At 42.2% G+C, this 19,871-nt stretch overlaps 1 protein-coding gene across 6 annotated transcripts in view; it reads left to right on the forward strand.

The window, feature by feature from the left end:
• The window catches only part of NEK6 (NIMA related kinase 6), a 69,778-nt gene that overhangs the window by 39,396 nt on the left and 10,511 nt on the right, over positions 1 to 19,871 (forward strand). For all 6 annotated transcript variants that reach the window (XM_075112244.1, XM_075112242.1, XM_075112245.1 and 3 more), the window contains exons 5-8: positions 2,441 to 2,551; positions 6,067 to 6,175; positions 7,436 to 7,543; positions 17,626 to 17,720. In XM_075112244.1, the coding sequence (XP_074968345.1) occupies positions 2,441 to 2,551; positions 6,067 to 6,175; positions 7,436 to 7,543; positions 17,626 to 17,720 (423 nt within the window). The remainder of the gene's footprint in view (positions 1 to 2,440; positions 2,552 to 6,066; positions 6,176 to 7,435; positions 7,544 to 17,625; positions 17,721 to 19,871) is intronic.

The following is a 19,871-nucleotide window of genomic DNA, read 5'->3' on the forward strand; positions in this document are numbered from 1 at the left end:
TTCTTTTTGCTGTTTTTATTTTTAGTGTAGACCCTTGAGGAATTTGTGAAGGATTTACACAGACTTGCTGTAGTCCACCCCTGTCAAAATAACACTTTGTCTTTTTTCATCAGAATTCCGTGTGACCATGGAAACACAGGGAGTTTTTTGTGATTTCTAAATTAATTCTAACTATTCAAAATGTAGCAGAAGCCAGACAAAACTGTGTATTACTTTGTAATTCTGGCTAAAAGGTTTAGGTAAAGCAGCTCAATAATATGGCTGTAATCAGCATTTGGGCTGCCAGCCCCCACGCTCACTCGTTTAGAGGTGGCTTACCCTTCCACATGCCTCTTGCTGACAGTGCTGCTGTGCATACGCATCAGGCATTAACTGCCATCAAACTTCCAGGATGCATTAAAGAACTAGGAAATGTCATTAACCCGAGCTAAGTGTTTGTAATCTTTTGTGCATTTAAGGATTTGTGAGAATGAATGTACTTTCCTTCCCACAAAAGAAATTCCAGATAGCCTTTCCATGCCAGGCAAATATGATAGATATAAAAATAACCCTGGAGTCAACATATTTGAATAAAATGAGATTGGCAAAAAGGAGAGTGGAGAATGGAAGTTTGGCTAATCCGGAGTGGTCTACCTGGCTGTTCTGGGAAAACAGAGTCCCAAGGTCAGTGAAATAAACTGTAAGAAGAACATATGCCTCTGCATGCACACCTCAGCAGGGTCGTGGGCAGCCTGCTGTGCTTTCCAGCAGAGAGGAGAGTCCGGTAAGGCTCCTTCTAGAGCGCTCCCCCCTCTGCTCCGCTTCAGCTCCCATTCTGAGATGGAGGGCCTCATCAAAAGAGCAGCCACAGAAGTTAGCGTGGTAGCATGGGTGTTTCACTTGTTTGCTTTTAATTTTATATGACTTTATCATAATAGAAGAAACATCTGTCTTTAGATCTAATGAGTTTCTTCAAACCAATACAAACAATCAGGAAAAAGTGTGTATGCAGTCTCTCACAAAAAATACCTGTGAAATATTTGTGTCGGTTAAGTGATGCTTGGGTGTGAGTCCGCCGGGGTTTTTTCCACCTCTCCAGAGGTGCACAGTCTTCGTTCCGTGTGTCAGTGGTCATAGCTTGATGTTGTGTGTTATTGGCATGTGGTGCCGAGGCTTAGAGGAAGGCTCGTTTGACTGCTCGGACTTCCCGGTGCCTTAGGGGTAGGCGTACCCGTATCTGCCAGAGCAGCGTGCGGTACCCAGGCATCGGGGAGCCGCGACGGACAGCGTGTGCGGGGGGAGGAGGGCACCCTGACGCGCGTTAGGTGTCGGCAGCCATTCTGCTTGGGATGTTGGTGCTGCTGGGGCTGGAAGTTGGTCTTTGATCGATGTACCTGAAACCAGACGTTTAAAAGAAATGTCAACTGAAATGGTGGCCTGTGCTATTTATTTATTTATTTAAGGCTTGCTCTTGTGGGAATGTTCTTCTCCTGATGCCTGCACATGGATCCCATTAAGGCTAATGCGCGCTAGTGCCGAGGCATCGCAGAGGAGAATCTATCCCCTAATGTGCATGCAGAGAGGCGTGATTAGCATGATGGATCATAACAGTGTTTCTTTTGGCTTTGTAACCCCTGGAATAGACAGGTTGAGTCACAGCTGTTTAGTAGACGAAATGCTCACTTTAGTCGTTTCTAAATTTACTGCATTTCTAAGAGCACAAGAGAAAGATAATCTAATGCAAAATGAGCAAGGGAGAGTGAACAGAGAGGTCTAGATACGACATCTTCTGAGCAGTTTTCCACTTTAAGAAATTCAGACATAAAATATTAAAATAGAAATTTTAATTTGTTGAGCCTGTTTCTTAAATTAGTCCTGTGAGTAAAGAGTAACAATCTGAGAAGATGCAAATTTTTAAGAAACATAGAAGGGGGGGGAAAATTTTAAATACCAGTTGTGAATATAAGAAAAAGCTATACTGAAATGAAAAAAGTAATTAGTGAAGACACAAGCAGAAATAATCAGAAAAATAGACAGATGCAACTTGTGCATCATTTTCCTCCATGAAAGTTTTAATTTAGTCCTGTTCTTATTCTAAGGGGCAAAGGGATCTCAGGGAGTACTGTAATCAACAGCGGGGGAGAAATCAGTTATTGCTTAACAAAGTTTCTTTCAGGACAGCCTTTTCTGTTGTAAACTCACAAAATACTTCAAAGCAGGTTCACCGTATTTTGGGCTGTATTGCTCTTTACTCCAGATTTTTTATTATGCTGTGCTTGCAATAAACAATATTTCATACAGGATTTTTGTCTATCATAACCCAGCGTGCAGTTAGTGTTTGTTTGTACCTGTTATGAACTGTTTTGCACAATGGTTACAAACACGGTACAGGTGGTGTGTCTTGGAGTTGCCGTTACCTCAGCGTTACAGATTTTCTTCTTGTGTTCTCTCGTATCTGCAGCAATTGAACCACCCCAATATAATTAAGTATTTGGATTCTTTTATTGAAGACAATGAACTTAACATTGTCCTGGAACTGGCTGACGCTGGTGATCTGTCTCAGATGATTAAGGTAAGCACGTGTCAGTTCCAGAGGTGCTACAGACTGTCAGGATTAGGCAGAGTCACAGGGCGGTGGGGGTAAGCACATCTGTGCCAGAAGCGCTTTTATTCTCCTCTTGCAGTTTTACACACCCACGGGGTGCTTCCAGAGCCTAAACCGAAGTGTCTGGTGGCGTTTTAAATATGCCAGGCGATGCCACTTGCTTCTGGTCGCGGCTTCGGAAGGGAGCAAGCCTCTGAATGATCTGGTGGGTTGTGTGCGTTATTTGCAAGGTTGATTTATCCAGTCTGTGATGGATGGGGACACTTAATTATTGTTAGATTCACTATTCACATAGCCTGTCTGCCACTCTGAAGACATTCAAGAAAGTGTATTGACTTTCCTTGCAATGGGGATTTGGGTTTGAGAAAATGTTTCAAGTACTTGTTCTTCTCTTATGTTGCTCTTAGGAATACTCGTATTGCTGCAAACCAGCTTTAGTTAAGCTGTTACCACCTGCTTTTATATTTTCTTTGACGTGTTAATCTTTAGACATACATCCCTTGTGAGAACAGATGTGTTATATCATGTTTGTTAGCACTCTCAACCTTCTCTCCATGTTTTACCTGTTTTTTGCCATCATTATTCTGTAATTATCATAAATGAATGTTTGCAAAGTTCTCCTCCTCCTTGTTGTCACAGTTAAAATATCTTATTAACAGATTTGTTTTCTTTGCCAGCAGAGCTATGAGGCACTAGGCCAAAGGCTGTCAAACAAGTTACCCATTTAGTCCATAGTCAGCGGCTAAATTTACAGTACCCATGTAAATCTGCTCCATCTCACAGGAGAGTCCCTCTGGGCGAGCGAGCTGGGGACAGGCACTTGGCAGAGGTGTTCCTAGGGAGGGCCCCAGAATTCCAGGTACAGCCGTACTCCGTAGCAGGGGCGACGGTGGGTCCTGCCCGAACCCGAGGGCCGAGCCGGTGGACACCGGAGCCACGCGCGGGCTGGTGCCGCCACCTCGAGTGCGCGGTGACTCGCGCCAAAGCGGCCGCCTCCTGCAGCCGTGGGCGTCGGGGTCTCGGTTGTGCTCAGAGGCAGACCTTGTCCCTCTGCCTGGGGAGAGCTCGTGTATTTTTATCTTTCACTGTTTTCTTGTGGCTTCTTGTATGTTTTACCCTCTTCCCAGCAGATCCTGGGAAACTTGCAGTTTATCTCAGACTTTCTGTAGTTGCGGTTAAAGATGGGGAAAAAGCGAGGCTTGTAAGAGGAGGAATAGGGCTGTGATGGTCCCAGGGTGTGCGATGTTTTGCTTGACTCTTAATTCTTAGCCTATAAAAGTTTTACATACATAATTGTTAGATATCATCATATACAAATATTTGGGGTTTTTTTGGTCATTTACAGTTTTTTAGTGTAAACTTTCCCTACTGATAAATATGTTAGTTTATCTATCACGGTTGGTAATTTAATTTTCTTAAAATTACTTTTGATGCTATTATAAATAGGAGTTACATTTTCCAAAACATAATTCGTAGATTCTTAGGTTGATAGCTTGAACTTGCAATCTTTCCGCCAGCGCTCCCCACTCTGGTCTGTTTTCCCATGCGTTTATCACAGGCATGAGGAAGATGCACTAGGTTTTTCCAGGGTCACGTAAATGATGTTTTTCCATTGGTGCAAATATTTGAATTCCATTTTTTTTAATAAAAAGAAAAAACAAACCCAAACTTAAGAACAAAAGTCTCATCCTCAACACAGCTTTAGCTGCAGAAGCAGAGTTTGCCGGCTGCCCCTCTGCGTCACCCCCACTCCCCACCCGTCCCTCGGGAATTTAAGCTTATGTGAGGATTTTCAGTTTCATCGAGGTGGTAGGAACAGCAGTAACAACACTCTGAAGGTGCGAGAGTGATAAAAACCGGGACTGTCTTTGTCACGCCCCTGGTGCCTGCATTATTTATGAGGTATTGTAAAGCTGATGTAAGAGAGTGCTGCAGGATAACCCACTGGAGAGTTGGGACTTTCTTGTAAATGTCAGGCAAGTCTTATTGGACATGACATTTAGAAAATTATCACTTGTGGTCTTGCATATCTACTCTTAAATACTTTAATGAGAATTAAATAATATTATTGTGTATATAACACTTTATCCCTCACCCTCTGTAATTCCTGTGTGCTCTCTATCAAGTTTTGGTTTGAGACTGTTGCAATCTGTCAGATCTGCTGCCTGGGGAATTGCACGGTCGTGCCCCTTCGCAGCTGATCTGCAAAAGAAAATTTCCCATTACTCGAGTCAAACACGAACCAGTAACAGCATTTCACATAAAATAGAAAACGTGACAACGGACATCAGATGTCTGCACCGAGAGGAAAAAAAACAAGATGCAGAAAGGGGCAACAACCAATTCCCTTCCTCTATTCTTGCATGCTGCTGGTGGAGATTCTCAAGGGTGTGATGCAAAAGAAACGCAGTTGCAGTGTGCTAGAAGGGCGTACGGCGCTTCAGAGATAGTCATTATCCAATGACACCTTGTATATCAAAGGATGAGGATAAATCTTAAACCTCTGGAAGCGTATTATAAGTGGGTTTTGTTAACGCTCTGCGTGACGAACTGGCTCAGTACCTAGCACAGGAAGAAGCAGTGAGAAGTCAGGGATCAATAACCTGAAGCAGTGCGATTTTTGGGATGCCTTGGAGGAGGAGGTCACGCTTTGCGTGTGATGTGCACGGCTGTTGCGCGTTTCTGAAATAGAGAAAAAGTAGTTGAAGATACATAATGTTTAGCCTTCATATTTATTCCTGTAACAAGTTGCTCGGGAAGACTTCAGTATTGCAGAGACCAGTGGCCGTGCTGTACTCCTTTGTATTGTGTTATGCTTGTGATTATTTTATTTGAGAGCTATTAGCGCCCAGAGTTTCATCGAATCTGGCCTCAACTTTGCTTGGCACTGCGTAAACGCACACAAAATGGTCTCTTTCCAGATCTGTGTGTCTCTTGATCAGTAGTGTCCTCCTGTCTCGCTATAGATGGTTCAGTTAATTTATTATTCCTACTATGCATGAAATAGAATATATTATTCTACCTGATCACAGAAGAAACATGGATACTTTATTTATGTTCTGGCCAGCTTTTAAAAGGGGGAAACAGATTTCTTTATTATTGTTAATAAACTGTACAATAATGAACGTAATAATGATTTTTTTAATGATCTTTTGTTACTTAAGGCAAAATATTTGAGACATTTGTTGTTTTGAGGCGTTAAATATGTTTTGCAAGGTAATTAAGGAGATTAAAGCTAATTATAATTGGTGTCCATTCAAAAATGTCAAACCTATTTAAGCATCTTTTTCGTAATAGTTGTTAATTAGTGAACTGCATTGAAGTTTCCATACAGAGAGAAGGAGTTAAAAGCTAATCAGAAGAAAAAGTCGTGCTGCTGCAGATCTGGAAGACATGAGCAACCTGCAGCTGACTGTCATGAGTCCAGGAACGAGTCAAATATGTTGCTTTTTCACTGATCTTTTATTTATTTCCTTCCACAGTATTTTAAAAAGCAGAAACGGTTAATCCCGGAAAGGACGGTGTGGAAATATTTTGTGCAGTTATGCAGTGCAGTTGAACACATGCACTCCCGCAGGGTGATGCACAGAGGTAACATTAATTCAGTCTCTTTTCACTGAATAATAATATAATGTTCCAATTAGTAAGCGCCTACATTCAAAAACAATTATGCTGATGTTCAGCCAATGCATGTTTAGAGAGGCCGGAGCTTGCAAGATGGATTTCTCCTTCTGTCTCTTTGCCTCATTGTTAAAGGATTCAGTCCGAAGTGAGTGTGGTATTAGGAAGATGAGCTGCTTTGTATTCCAGACACTGATATTAAGTAGAAGTGTCATACTTGCCATTAGGAAAGTGTCAGAAGTAAAATGCTGAGACTACTGGATACAGTGAACTCTAAGAAATAGTCTTCATTATATTAGCTGTGACCTTAAGAGAGTTTAGAAGAGTTTTTCTGTCTTGTGAGCTTTTCTGAAATATTAATACAAATATGTCCCACACTCTTATAACCTGTTCTCCATTTTCATTAATTATTTTTGAATCTCTTATCTTAGAACTTTTCATAACTTTGAACTCTATCCAAAATTTATGTTGCTTCTTTCAGCATAAATGAAATGCTTTGTGAAGGACTTGACCCAGGAAATGCAAATATCCCAAAAGGCACCGATACCAATCTCTGCTGCTTGTTATTTTCTCTCTCCTTTGAAGCAGTGAATTCTTCACCCTTTTTTTTTCCCCTAGCAATGCTGTATCATTTTTGCTGCTTCATACATCCCCTGATGCAGTTTATCAGTCGTACCTGAATTAGGTGTGTAAATGGTGGCTGAAATTTGGAGCCACACACATTTAGTCTGCTTCAACGTGAGGAAGGAGCCTCACTAACTCAGTCCTGAGGTGACTGCTTGGGAAGCTGGGGTCTAGTAATTTTTACTGGCCACAAACAAACTGGGCTGTACAGAGCCTAGAACTTATGTATATGTGGGACAGTAACTTGCCCTTGGTGTGAGGGGATGACAGCAGGCAGTAGAGTTTTCTGTGGAAGACAGTCATTTCCAAAGAGAAGCAGACTTATTTCTTTGATTTCCATCAGTTAAAGAGGTTGCCTCTATTCTGTTGTGCTGTTTCTTACATTTTCCCTCATTGGTATTTCTTGTGTGCTGGGAAGCGTACTCTGATTTTTGTGTATGTGCAGAGCTTCAAGTCTTGGAAGATTCAGCCTATCAAAGCTATAAAGAAACACGGTTCTGCTCGAGCCTCTTTTGTAGAGAGCGCGCTCCAGGCTATGTTTCTATTGCAGTGTTAGAACCAAATAACCTTTTGTGGCTTTGACCTTTTACCTTTTTCTTCTTGCAGACATAAAACCAGCCAATGTGTTTATAACAGCCACAGGGGTGGTGAAGCTGGGAGATCTTGGATTAGGCCGGTTTTTTAGTTCTAAAACCACTGCAGCACATTCCTTAGGTAAGGCGGTACTTGTACAGTTGTCAGCTGTGATGTTCAAAAGAAGTGCTGTCTGTCCTCCCGTGACAGAAGCTTGATTTGGTGGATGTTTACGGTGTTTTCTATGATACGTGCTTTAAATACTCTTCATATAAAATTAACAGGTATTTTTTGTTTTAAAACTCCACTTGATTATTTTTTCTGGAAGGTCTGGCATGGTAAGTGCATGATTTATAGCAACTGTAACAAATGCAGCTTTTCCATTCCGAAGGGCATGCTTGGCTGCGCTCTGCTTACTGGAATCAGATGTTACAGCACCACCATTTTTAGCAGATGCTGGTCAGCAGCTTACCCTGAACAGGGGTTGTGACTGTCGTCTGAGGTGAGGAAAGTGTTCAAAGCCCTCACAGTTCATCTGTTCCAAAAAGGCACTTCACTTGAAACTCAGCCTAGGCTTTAAAGATCCACATTTCGTTAATGTCTTCCACGTATCTCCAGGTTGTTCCCCAGCTCCTCTGTTGGTGCAGCTATCTGTTCTTGCCAAAGCGTAACACCGTGCTTTTATTCTTCTTGAATTGTATCCCGTTTCCAGACTCTCCTGCCTGGGATCGCTCTGCATTTTTATTCTGTGCACTCTGCTGTGCTTTGGTTCATCCCAGCTTCTTGTTATCCGCAAAGGCAATAGCATTGCCATGGTCCCCCCCCCGTGTTAATGCGTGTGTTGAACAGAACTAGAGCTATCGGCTCTCTTGCAGGACTTCACTTGGAGGCGCCTCCTGCTTCAACAGGGAGTGGTTTTGCTGACCAATTTTGCATCCATTAAGTAGTTTCATTTAGACAGGTTTAGGAGTTTGCTTATAAGTCAAGTTACACAAGCCTTTGATAAAAGCATTAAAGTTGAAATAAATCTGTTGCTGTTTCCCTCCCTCTGTAGCCTCTTATGGAAAAACACTGTATGATTTGTCATGCTGTTTTGTAGACCAGTCATCATGATGATTCGTTTCTTGGTTTGGTTTGGTTCCCGCCCCACCCCCCGCCCCCCCCGTGTTTTACAAGTAGCATGATTACACCTCCAGCATTTTTCTGGGAACTGAAATTAAGTTGACTGGTTTAGGGCATCTGGGTTCCTCGCTCCCTCGTTTTTACCCTTAGTGTTAATTACAATGCTATAGAAAAGTACCCACAGTTCATCCTTAAGTCTTACAGTATGAAGCCTTTCATAATTGTCTGGAACCTCTTGAGAGGTGGCTGATTTTCCCTTTTTATTAATGGGTCTGAATTTTTCCAGTCACAAAGGTACTTCTGTGTTACAGCACTGAAGGAACTTTGGCTTTTAGTGCCGTATGTAAGATCTTTTACATTTAGCGCTCTCAGTTGATTTTGGAACATGGAGCGTGTTTGAACTATTTGTCTTTGTGCAATTTCCTCCACTGAGCGTGAGTCTTGCTCGATTGTTTCTGCATAGAAACTTAATTGATAATACCTGCCAACAGCACTGGGGCTTCTCGGTGCACAGGAAAGGAAGATTTATGCCTTATTTTGTGTGTGCTTAAAAAAAAAAAAAAAAAAAGAGGCATTCCTACAGTTTACTTTCGTAAAATATTAGGAGATTTCCCTTTGCATCAAAAGCTATCCTGGGTTATATACGCACTATACTTAATAGATTAAAATAAATCCTCTTCACAGAAAGTTACAGTCACATCATCTGAACAGGCAAAAATATGATAATGTCTAATTATATGATCTTATCTAGTCTGACTGCTGCACTTATTATATTAATAAGAATAAATTGGGGCTTGGAAACTGGCTGCACATGTAAGCCAAGCTTGTGACCTTTACCAGGGTTGCACTCTCTTAATTTAGAAAGCTCATGTAGGAAGAGTCAAGCCTCTTCTGCACGAACCTTGCCCTTCTGCGAGTCAACAGCATCCTGGAAACAGGTGAATGAGGTGCAAAAGGCTGAAGGAGTAACAGTGAGTGATACTGTGGAGGCTGCGTGGTGTTGTGGGAGGGATGGGCACAGCACCATTTCCAGTGGTTCTGGTGTCCAAGAAAAAAGAACATCTTTACAATGAAAAAATAGGCAGGCTTCAAGCTTCCCCCCCCCACTTTGCCAGACGTATAGATTATGTAGGAGGAGGGATTCCACTGATCTTGGTTGTGGTTTAAGACATTCATTTAAGTAGCCGTGAGTGGTGAGCGCCCCGCAAAGCGGAGCGGGGTACCCGCACGGACCCAGGCTGCGACGCCGGGCACTTCCCGTCGCTGCGTTGCCCCGGCAACCGCCCTGAACCATCATTTCTCTGGCTGCTGACCCATGAATTGAATGGGCGGCTTATGCAAATATATTCATCTAATTTTTTTTTCTTTCTTTGTATTTGCTAGCATCAGACCGGCATAAAAGGGCATTAGGCAGTACCACAACCCGTCTGACAGGTGTACCACCGGGCTGCGGCAGCGTGGCTGCCGCCGTGTCAGGGATGGGAGCCGTAATTAGAGCAAGGAACAGAATGAACGTCAGATGAATTACCAGGCAGCAGATCATATTTGTCAGGAAGGATTGCATACATAAAAATTAAGTGACAGTACATGCCGGGGTAATGAAAGAAAAATGAAAGATTTGCCTGTACACAGCTCGGGAGATGCAGGCAAGCGCCGCGCTCGGCGCAGCAGCAGGACGCCTGGCCGGCGGCACGGACAGTCGGGAGCCTCGCCAGGGCAGCGGGCGGTCGGGAGGCAGGGAGGGCCCTGGACCCTGGAAAACCTCCAGGGACCGACGTGCAAGAGGGGAAATGTGGACACCTTCTGTCTCACTAAGTAACAAAAAGTGTGTTGGGAAAGGCAGCAGTATTATGGGATGGGTGATAAACACCCGAAACCAGCCGGAGGGTGTGGGTGAATTCACCTGGTGGCACCTCTTCTGCCCTTTCCCTTTTCCCTGTATGACTTGTGAGAGAAGACTGGAGATGCTTTTCCATAGGGGAGAGCTCTTCATGCACAAGCTTTACCAGAAAACTTCCATGTTTTAGAGGTAATAAGTATAGGTAAGGGGAATTTTAATACTGCTTGTTACAGCATGGGGGCTTACTGTCCCTCCTTCCCTAATTTAAGCTCCCCTGGAGCAGCAGCTCACGGATTCAGTTCAATGGAGGTGGACTTGTGTATCACAGAAACTTCATTTTACTGGGAGGTGAAGGAGGGAATGGGGAGCAATTCAGGAGGAGGAATAATCCTTTCCTTTTTTTTTTTTTTACTTTTTCTTATTTTCAGTATTGCTTACTCTTCTCTTGCAAAACTTTTAGAGCCTGTTCTTTTGCAACTTCTAATGTGAACATTTTACTACATTCATAATTTTTTTCTTTTTTTCTTTCGTTTGTTTTTATGGTTATTTTCCCCCCCATAGGAGCCATACAATACCTGTTGACCGGCTATTTCACTACAGAAAATGGCTATGCTTAACTCAGGGCTTTGCACCCAGTCATGAAGTAGTGACATCTGGATGCTGGATTTGGGTGTGTGACACCGTGCAGTTTGGGTTGATTTTATAGTACTGGGGTGTGACGTGCTTCCAGGTGTCATCTCTTTCATTCAATATTTAATAGGGCTAGGAGTATTTTTTGTCTGTTTTTAATGTTTGATTGTACCCATTATTTATTTTGTTGATCTCCGAGGTGGGCATCCAGAGGAGTATCTTGTCAGTTAATGCTGTTCTACTGTGCTTGTTAGAAAGTTTAAGTCATTAACCTTGCTATAAAATGTAATTAGTTACAAGATAAAAATTACAAATAGCAGAGCATATTTTAAAACTGCATAGGCTTTGGAAAACTTAGCAGTTAGCTGGTAAACTTTGTTTTACTAGGAGCTGTAATAAATATAGAGAATTTCCATTAATATTAAAAGGGATCACTTTATTGTGAACTGGTATAATGCCCAGTTTTAGCCAAATAAACTTGGCATTATCCAAAGCTTCTGACTGGCCTTAAATTTTGAAGAAATGAGAGACAAAAAAACCCCCCCAAAACGGCAAAAAATCACCCCAATTTTACACTCAATAGTCTTGTATTGGAGCAGATTATTTATTATATATTCTTGGACAAGAATAAACTTGGAGCACATTTTCCTTTTGGGGGATGCATATAAGTCCAAAGCTTCCCAGTTTAGAGCCATGCAAATAGCCGTGAATTGGACTACGTGGGGTGGAACACGTTCCGTGTCGTTTCTTGTTGGATACGAGAGCGAAGAGGGAGTAACTGCAGTCATGAGAAGAGCTCTTTTATAAATGGACTATTCGTCATTTTTTTTCCTTTTGCTTGCCAAGCCAGTTTGCCATCTGAACAAAATCATGGTACTGCAAAGGGCTAATCAGCAGTACCTGGTAAGAGAAAATGGACACAAGAAATCTGCTTAAAATTTCAACAGCCAGTGTTCTGTGCGGTTTGAGAAATTGTGGCCTCTTGGTCTGGGCCTGTCGTACCGTACTTGTAGAAGAAAAGATTGCGGCAGAATTTCTGCAGGTATTTTGTACTACCTACGTGTAAAAACCAAACCAAAACCAAAATATGTGAGGACTTGGGTAGGGTTATGTACGCAATTAAATAGTAATACGAAAAAATAGAGAGCTTAGAGCAACAGGTCTGGTAAAAACCGCTGTGATATTATGCACAAAATATTTATTCTTTTATGTAAGAATAAGTAGATTTTTTTTCTTTTTCCCCTTGAAAGCATTAGAGGGGGTGCCTCACACTGAGATTTGAAGGAAGTTCAAGTATATTTTAGAGCCTTTGATCACTGTTTCACTTTAGCTAATTCCCAAAAGTTGAGCTAATTCCCAAATTCTCCTGGGGAAAGGCCTCAGCCTTCTTGCTGGAGATACACCCCAGGTAATGCAAACGTTTAGGAACAGGTACTTATGAACTAGCCTCCTCTTAAATAGCGCTGTGAATTTTTCTTGGTAACCTACGAGCATGGCTGGAGAGATGAGACAGGTGAGAGTTGTGGACTTCCATTTCCAAGTAGAATTGCTTCCCTGCTCTGTTTGCACCACCGGATATTATTAAAACGTACTAAAACATTTTCTTTAAACTATATGTATCTTCATGGACTATGTAATAGTGAGACTTAAATGCTAAAGCTAAGCTAATAGTTCTGGAAATAATTATTATTTTAAACACTGGGTGGTTTTGTTACTCATGGATGGCATCTCAGGTTTTTGAGCATAGTTCTTTGCCTTTTTCATTCGTAATGAGCATGTTTCAAAAATCACAAGTATTTCAAAACATTGCAAACTTTGTTTTGACAGGAGTGGAACACCTCTAGAACGAAGGAATGCTTTAATCAGTATTACCCCTTTGAGGCCCGTGTTGAGCTCTGATATCTCTTGGTTTGAAACTGGGAATACTCTGTAAAGATGCACTAAAGGTCAGAATTTGTTAGGTTCTTTCATATTCAGAACTCTGTTCCCTGCTGTGAAAAAGAAAAGTGATAGATTCAGAAACAGTGTTCAGCTCAGTATTAAAGATTAGCTGGAAGGTGCTGGTGAAGGTGGAACAATAAAAGCATTCCTTATCACTTGTTCTTCTGGTACTTTGCAGCCAAATATGGCTATGGAGTTTGATTAATTTCAAGAGATGCTTATTTTTTATAGCATTTTTTAAAAAACCAACATACAGAGTCTATTAAAATATTTGGAAATATTCTGCACTGATTTCAGTCGAATGACAGTCTGCCTAAAGGTGCAGGAGAGTGCTGCTGCAAGAGACTCGTCTGTGGGGCACCAAATTCAGTGAATGCGACTCTCGATAGAGCATCCTAAAAGTATCAATCAGATTTTCTCTTGTTGCTGCCTATGTGCAGCTAAGGATGGATTTCACAGGAAGCAATGATCCCTGCCTGAACCGTATTTGCACAGGGAGGAGCTCGGTACAGAAGACAGAGATCATGTGTGAGTACTAATAACCTGGCCGCAACAACAAAACTCCTGATTCAAGCTGAAAAATGTTTTTAAAATGAGTGAGCGTGATCTTCCCTGCGTAGTGAAGGACTTGCTGAGTTCAGGAGTAATGTAGCTTTTTACCAGGGTGTTGCTGTGGCAGACGTGGAAGTCAGCTCAGAGTGCCTGTGCACACTGGTTGCTGTAGCTGCGCAGGGAGGGTTATTAATTCAAACTATATGTCAGAGGAAGGGAATTGGAATTTTATTTCTGGCATAACTTTGCTGCCTTTGCCTGTGTGTTTCTGGTGAAACGAGACTCTGCTCTTAATCTATAATGGATTTTTAGATTTATAGGAATAATTAGCGTTTCCCTAACTTCGGTGTTGCAGATACCCCAGAGCTGTTTGGGCCCGTGTGGTGCTGTAGCCGTGCACACAGACAGTGCTGGGGAGAGGAGGAAGAAATGTTGTGCTGGTATCGCTGAAGTATGCTGATATTCGCATGAAGTGTTTCAACTTTCAGGAATAGAATGGGAAGATGCTTCCTTAGTCATAATCTTCTTTATCATTTTGCAACCTTTGTAACTTTAAAGGCATTACTCTGCCAGCTGGTGATTAATATTGAATCGGAACGATCCTTTGTATTTGCAGCAGGGCAAATACCAAAGAAAGTTTCTGATTGATAGTCTCTGATTAGACTATTCTTGTCAAATTGACTAATGTAATGCAATGGGGAGCCCTGACTGATTGCACTGGAAGCCTTGTGCGGTTCTCTAGAAGATGCTCATTATAGGAGATTCCCACGTAATGTTGGACAGGCCATAAAGAGAATTGGGCCTGTCAGTCTTTTAGCATGACGGTTATTTAAAAATTAATGCATCAGTTTTGAAACGCAGAGACCTGCTTGTTCGTACATTTGCTGACAACACTACAGTAACGATAGGTAAATGTGCGAGGTAGACTTCATAAGCTCAGCTCAGGCGTGGACTGCTCCACGGGCCTGTAATATAATGGATCAGACTAACGCACAGAAAATCAAGTACGGACTGTAACGCACTCATCCGTATTATAAACCCTGTCATCCTGCTTTGATCGAAGGTTGTTTTAAGGCATTATCTGAAACGACAATTTTAGCCTACCAAGCAGACCCCTGCTAACGTGGAAGGCAAGGCCATAACTTTAGTGCCCACACGTTCCTATTTGCTCGGAGCTTGTCACGCAGTGACCCAGAGTAACCGGTGGCAAGAACAGCTACGGCTGGAGGCTGCCCCTGGCACCAGCACTCTGAAGCGCGAAGACTTCGGGGAGCAAGGGTGGGAATGATCTCTGTGTTCCCTCCTGCAAGTTGCGTGCCGCTGTGCGCCCGCGCTCAGCTCCTGTACTCGCTGCCGCTGAAGGGTAGCCTGTCTTCTGCTTCGTCTGCCCTGCTAACTCTCCTGGCAGCTTTGAGAGAAGCAGCAGTGCTGAGAAGTTGAAGGCAGGGAAGGTTCTTCACTCTGGTGCTCGGTGGGGGCTTCCCAAATGGTCTTTAAGAACTTCCCGTAATGAATCATCACTTCTTCTGCAGCTGCATATTTTTAAGCAGGAAAATGAATCAATGCTATTCCAGTCAAGTCAGTTCTTGTACAGAAATCTGGCAAATGTGGGGGAATTACTTGGAGAGCTGTGCTGTCCGTTGTGTGCATCTTGCGAGCACATGGGAGAGATCCACGGAAGGCCTTGTTGGATTCTTTGAATGAATCCTGTCTGCTTTTGGTCTTCTGTGAAGTTACTCTGTGCAGTCTGTTTAAAATTATTAACAGAACTCTGGTCCCATCCATACATAGAGGCCTTTCACTGGCAATTAAAACCAGCCAGATCTGGGACAAGGTCAGTTTGGCACGCTCCTAGGCTGGATATGGTATTACTGAGCATGGAAATATAATAATCTCCATGTGTTATTTTTCCTGTGTTGTAGTTTGTGTGGAATTAGCAAAAACGTAATTTCTCATTAGGGTGCTCTTCACCTTGAAATTGAAGTAATTTCTTATTTGAATGACCTGCAAGCACAGGCTGAGTTTATCATGTAGGGCCACTGATGACTGAAGGTCCTGGGAGAGCCAGTAAATGAGCCAGTCAGGGAAGGGGTTCCCTTAGTCACTTGGCCTGTTTTGGGAAGTACAGTTTTATATATGTGTTCCTGTAACATCTTACATTTCACACCGATGCCATAGGATTCTTTTCACAATATATGCTATACTTCTGAACAGCTCTGAGTAAAAATTGTTGAGGTTCAGCGTATTGTGGAGGTTTGAGCGTATAAAAGCGTGACAGAAATATAGAATAAAGATTGAAGGGTGTTGGGTTGGGGCAGGAGTGTTTTTGGTTTTGGTTTGAGGTAAGCTGCCTCATTTTCACCCCAGAGTTGAGTGTTTAAGGTGGAGTAGCTGGTGCAACGTGATCCCAGTTTGCCCCACAGGAAACATAGGGCTTCAGAACACTGATACGGTGAGGCTTCAGTAATGGGTAAACATAAGGGGGGTGTTGGGGATGCACTGGAGTAAATGGGATAATTATGTGCTAGCACTGACAGTACTAATTTCAAATTGATGTTCTTTGTTTTGACTAAATAACCAAAGAGAAGATTTTTGTATTTCTTTGATTTCCAGCTTCTGTTTGGATGCTCACAGATGGAGAACGGGTATTGTCTAACTGTTCCTCTCTGTCTTGGTTTATATACATGTGTGAATACTTTGGGGATGTAAACACCTCATTTACCTGTGAGGACAGGCTTTGTACGGTGCCTGTATCAAAGGGATCCTGGCCTGTGTTTTCTGGATGACAGAGGAATGCAGTTATGTTTTGGATTCGTGTATGTGCTTAGCACGGCGCAGTCTAAGCTGGAGGGACCCAAAGTGATTCTGTTCAGGTATCGCACTGATGGCAGCAGCGTTGTGCCGGGCCATCTGTGTGCTTGGTTGGGGTTGATTTTTGCCTTTCAGGAGGGAAGCTGTTGCTTTCTGCCCCAGAACTCGTTTGTTTGCTACATTGTGCAAAGCCCTCCTTAGGAACGTTGAGGGAAGGTGGTGGCTGTTCTTCCCCCTCCACCTCTAACACCATCCTTCATCTGCTTATTAGTCTCCCAGCTGTCTGCAGTCAGCATTTCAAATGGAGAAATTGTAAACCGAATGTTACAGGCAAATTAAACATTTGCCACCTTGTGAGGAAAGATCTTTAATTAAGAGAATGATACACTGGAATGCCAAAAGCACACAAAAAAATTTTGACAGGGGACGGGCAAGCAGGGGAAGCAGGAGAAAAGAAAGCATATAAAGTCCTTGGATGTTTTAATAAATGATGTATCTGAGGATTATTTGATGTAGTTGAGATTGCCAGGATGTCTTGTATTTTCAGTACCACAACTGAAACTTATTTAGGGTTTAAAAAAGAACCTTTTTGAGATAAAGAATTTATTAATAATTTCCTGTAACTCCTGTCCAAAATGCAGGAGTAAATTTCTTTTGATAAAATACAGGCTTCTGGAAGTACATAGAAATCCCACAGCTTCTGACATGACTGCAAGTTGGAGCAGTATTTTAAAGTTTAGAATGATTATCTTGGTTCTTTCAGAAAGTTTTTGAATACCTGTCTGGTGCCTGGCTTGTTACTTCTGTTCCTCTGCTGCAGTAAATGGTCTCCTGAACCCTTAAAAAGGGTCCCCCATCACATCTGGCGCCGCTCTGTCATGCTGCTAGTGCAGAGGGTGTCAGGTGAACGTTCAGTTGATCAGCTGTCATGGGATTCTTGTTTTAGCAGAGCACATTCATGACATCTAACTTGCAGTTTCAATGCTGTGGAGTGAACCAAAGGAGGATGATCCTTTACGATTGCTCTGTCCATCTGAGACACTCTGAAGGCACTTGGAAAACTGGAAGGGGAAGAAAATGTTCCTCAAAATTCAAAAATGCAGAAGACGTTTTCAGTAACGTTCACCAGTCCTCTAGCTCTATGCGTGATGATATATTTGGTTCTGTGCCTTTGAAACCATGATTTGTTTCCACATTTTTGTGCCAGTCTCTTCCAATTAGCTATTCGTGCTAAACCTAATCCTTTAATGAAGACAAACTTCTGTATGATACAGGTTGCACAGTCACTTTTTAAGACGATAACTCCTTGTTTGTTTGTTTTTTACAGTGGGAACTCCATACTATATGTCCCCAGAAAGAATACATGAAAACGGCTATAACTTTAAATCTGATATCTGGTCTTTGGGCTGTTTATTGTATGAGGCAAGTATCTTCTAACTTTTTTTTCCCAGGTTTGTCTTAACCACACAATACGGTACAGGAATTGAGTAGGTCAGACTTACTTTAACTTAATTGTTGAGAAACCTTATGAAAAGTAACTCTTTTTGTGCACATCATGTGCTTTTGGAGCATGAACAGCAAAGGGATTGTGCCATACAGCACAGTGCTCACACAAAGTCAGTTTAGTAGGACGCAGTAGATGTTGAGAGATAAACACGCCGGCTTACTCGTTCGTTCTTCCTACTGTGAGCCGAGCTGTTATTGGGGCAGCATTTTCATAGTTTCTCCATAACACTTCATTTGTTTTGAAAATAGCAAATCCATTTGAATGTAGGCTTCTGGTTTGTTAAATTGAATTCTGACCAACAGGAATATTTTAATTTGGGGAGTTTTCAATAAAGGAAACTAGAATTTTTATGTAATGTGAAACCAGTTTCTCTAACTTCATTAGACTACAGCTGGAATTTTTTCTCATTGTCTCGTTGTTCTCATTGTACATTGTCTCGTAGCCACATGCGCAGATACAAAGCAGGCACGCTTTGTATGAACTATGCACTTAGCGTGCAACTCTTTAGTAAAAGCTATTACGTATATTTTGAAATAAGTGCTATGATTTTATAACAGTACTTTGAGTTTTGTCATTCCATTTTTAGCAGGGATCAAAGGGTATTGAACAATCTTGTACTCGTTTATAATCTAATCTTAATCTTTTTTTAAATGTATACATCTTTGAATTCAAGTGAAAGTGCCTTGCAACATTTAGAAAGCTTTTATCACAGCCCAGAGAATTAAAAATCCCTGGGATATTTAGTGATAAGAATATTGCTCACATCCTCTTTGGATAATAAACTATGTGAACTGATGGCATTTTGCTTCTCACTACAACTTCTCATAACCGCATGGAATTAGAGGATAAACAGAAATGTCGTTTATTTTGTGAGCACATCAGATGTGAAGCTACTGGAGTTAAGCATGTACTTCAGCTAGTTGATTAAACAAGCCTTTTAGGACAAGACAGCATAAAAGTAAATTTTCCCATAACTGTCACTGCATTCTTCCCCAAAATACACTCATCTAACAGAGCTAAATGCTTGTGCACTGAGGTAACCTACTGCCATTGGTGCGCTACCAAGCCCCGAGTCATACAGTTTGATGGGTGCTGATTTATTGTTGGCAGAGTGGGAACGTGCCATGTGGCGTGCATCTTCAGAGAGAGGGATTGGCGCTGGAAACTTGGTGAAATAAATGGATAGAATCCTGCTAGAGGGACTTGAGCAGTCTTGGGGGCTCGACTCTAACAGCCCTTTGCATCTCACATGTAAGAGCAGCACAGCTGGCCTGGATGCAGTTATAGACTTTAATGTGGTCCAAAAAATGCTTTTTGGGGTAAAAATCCCCACAACTACCCATTCTTCCTACCAGTGTCCATCTGTGACAAAAAGGCTCTTCAGACAGTCTGCTCACAACTGCCGACTCTCCTGTACGCGCGGCGTGGCGTAGTGTTAAATTAAGGAAAAACACTTTATCTGGGTGTCAAGCATAAATGTCACCCCATAAGTCACCACGAGCAGTGTCAAGTCCCAGCATTGGCCTTACTAGTATCAGAGCCACTAGATCTACTGAAGGGAAGATCCACTTTGGTGGAGACACTGGAGCCAACTGTGGTTGTATCACTGATACATTGTTAAAAACCCATGGGACAGGAAGGAGAGAAAGGGCGTAAGGCACTCTGCTAAGTTCTTGATCAAAAATGTTTGCAATTTGTGAGCTTAAATTGAGTTGTTCTTTGTGCGTCCTCAAATTCTCATTGCCTATAGTGAAGGAATTCAAGGCACTTTCAGTAATTCCCAAAACAGCAGCAGCAACATGCCATTGAAAAGCTGGTATTTTTTGTAAAGGATGGATCTGCTTGTAACGCTTCTAATGAGATACTGAACACTGGAATGGTACAGTATAGCTGTATGTACCTGGGTCTGGTGGCGGCGTTCGAAAAGGGATTTGGAGACTCTTCTGTGGGAGGAGAGGGAAGGAAGCCTGAGTTCCCAGTAATTCATTATGCTGAACAATTCCAGGTGCACTTCAGGTATTGGGCCTAAAGAGGAATTTTCAGTTTAAGGCTTTGCTGAGTTGAGG

This window comes from Phalacrocorax aristotelis, chromosome 17, assembly GCF_949628215.1.
Source record: "Phalacrocorax aristotelis chromosome 17, bGulAri2.1, whole genome shotgun sequence".
NCBI classification, from domain to species: Eukaryota; Metazoa; Chordata; class Aves; order Suliformes; family Phalacrocoracidae; genus Phalacrocorax; species Phalacrocorax aristotelis.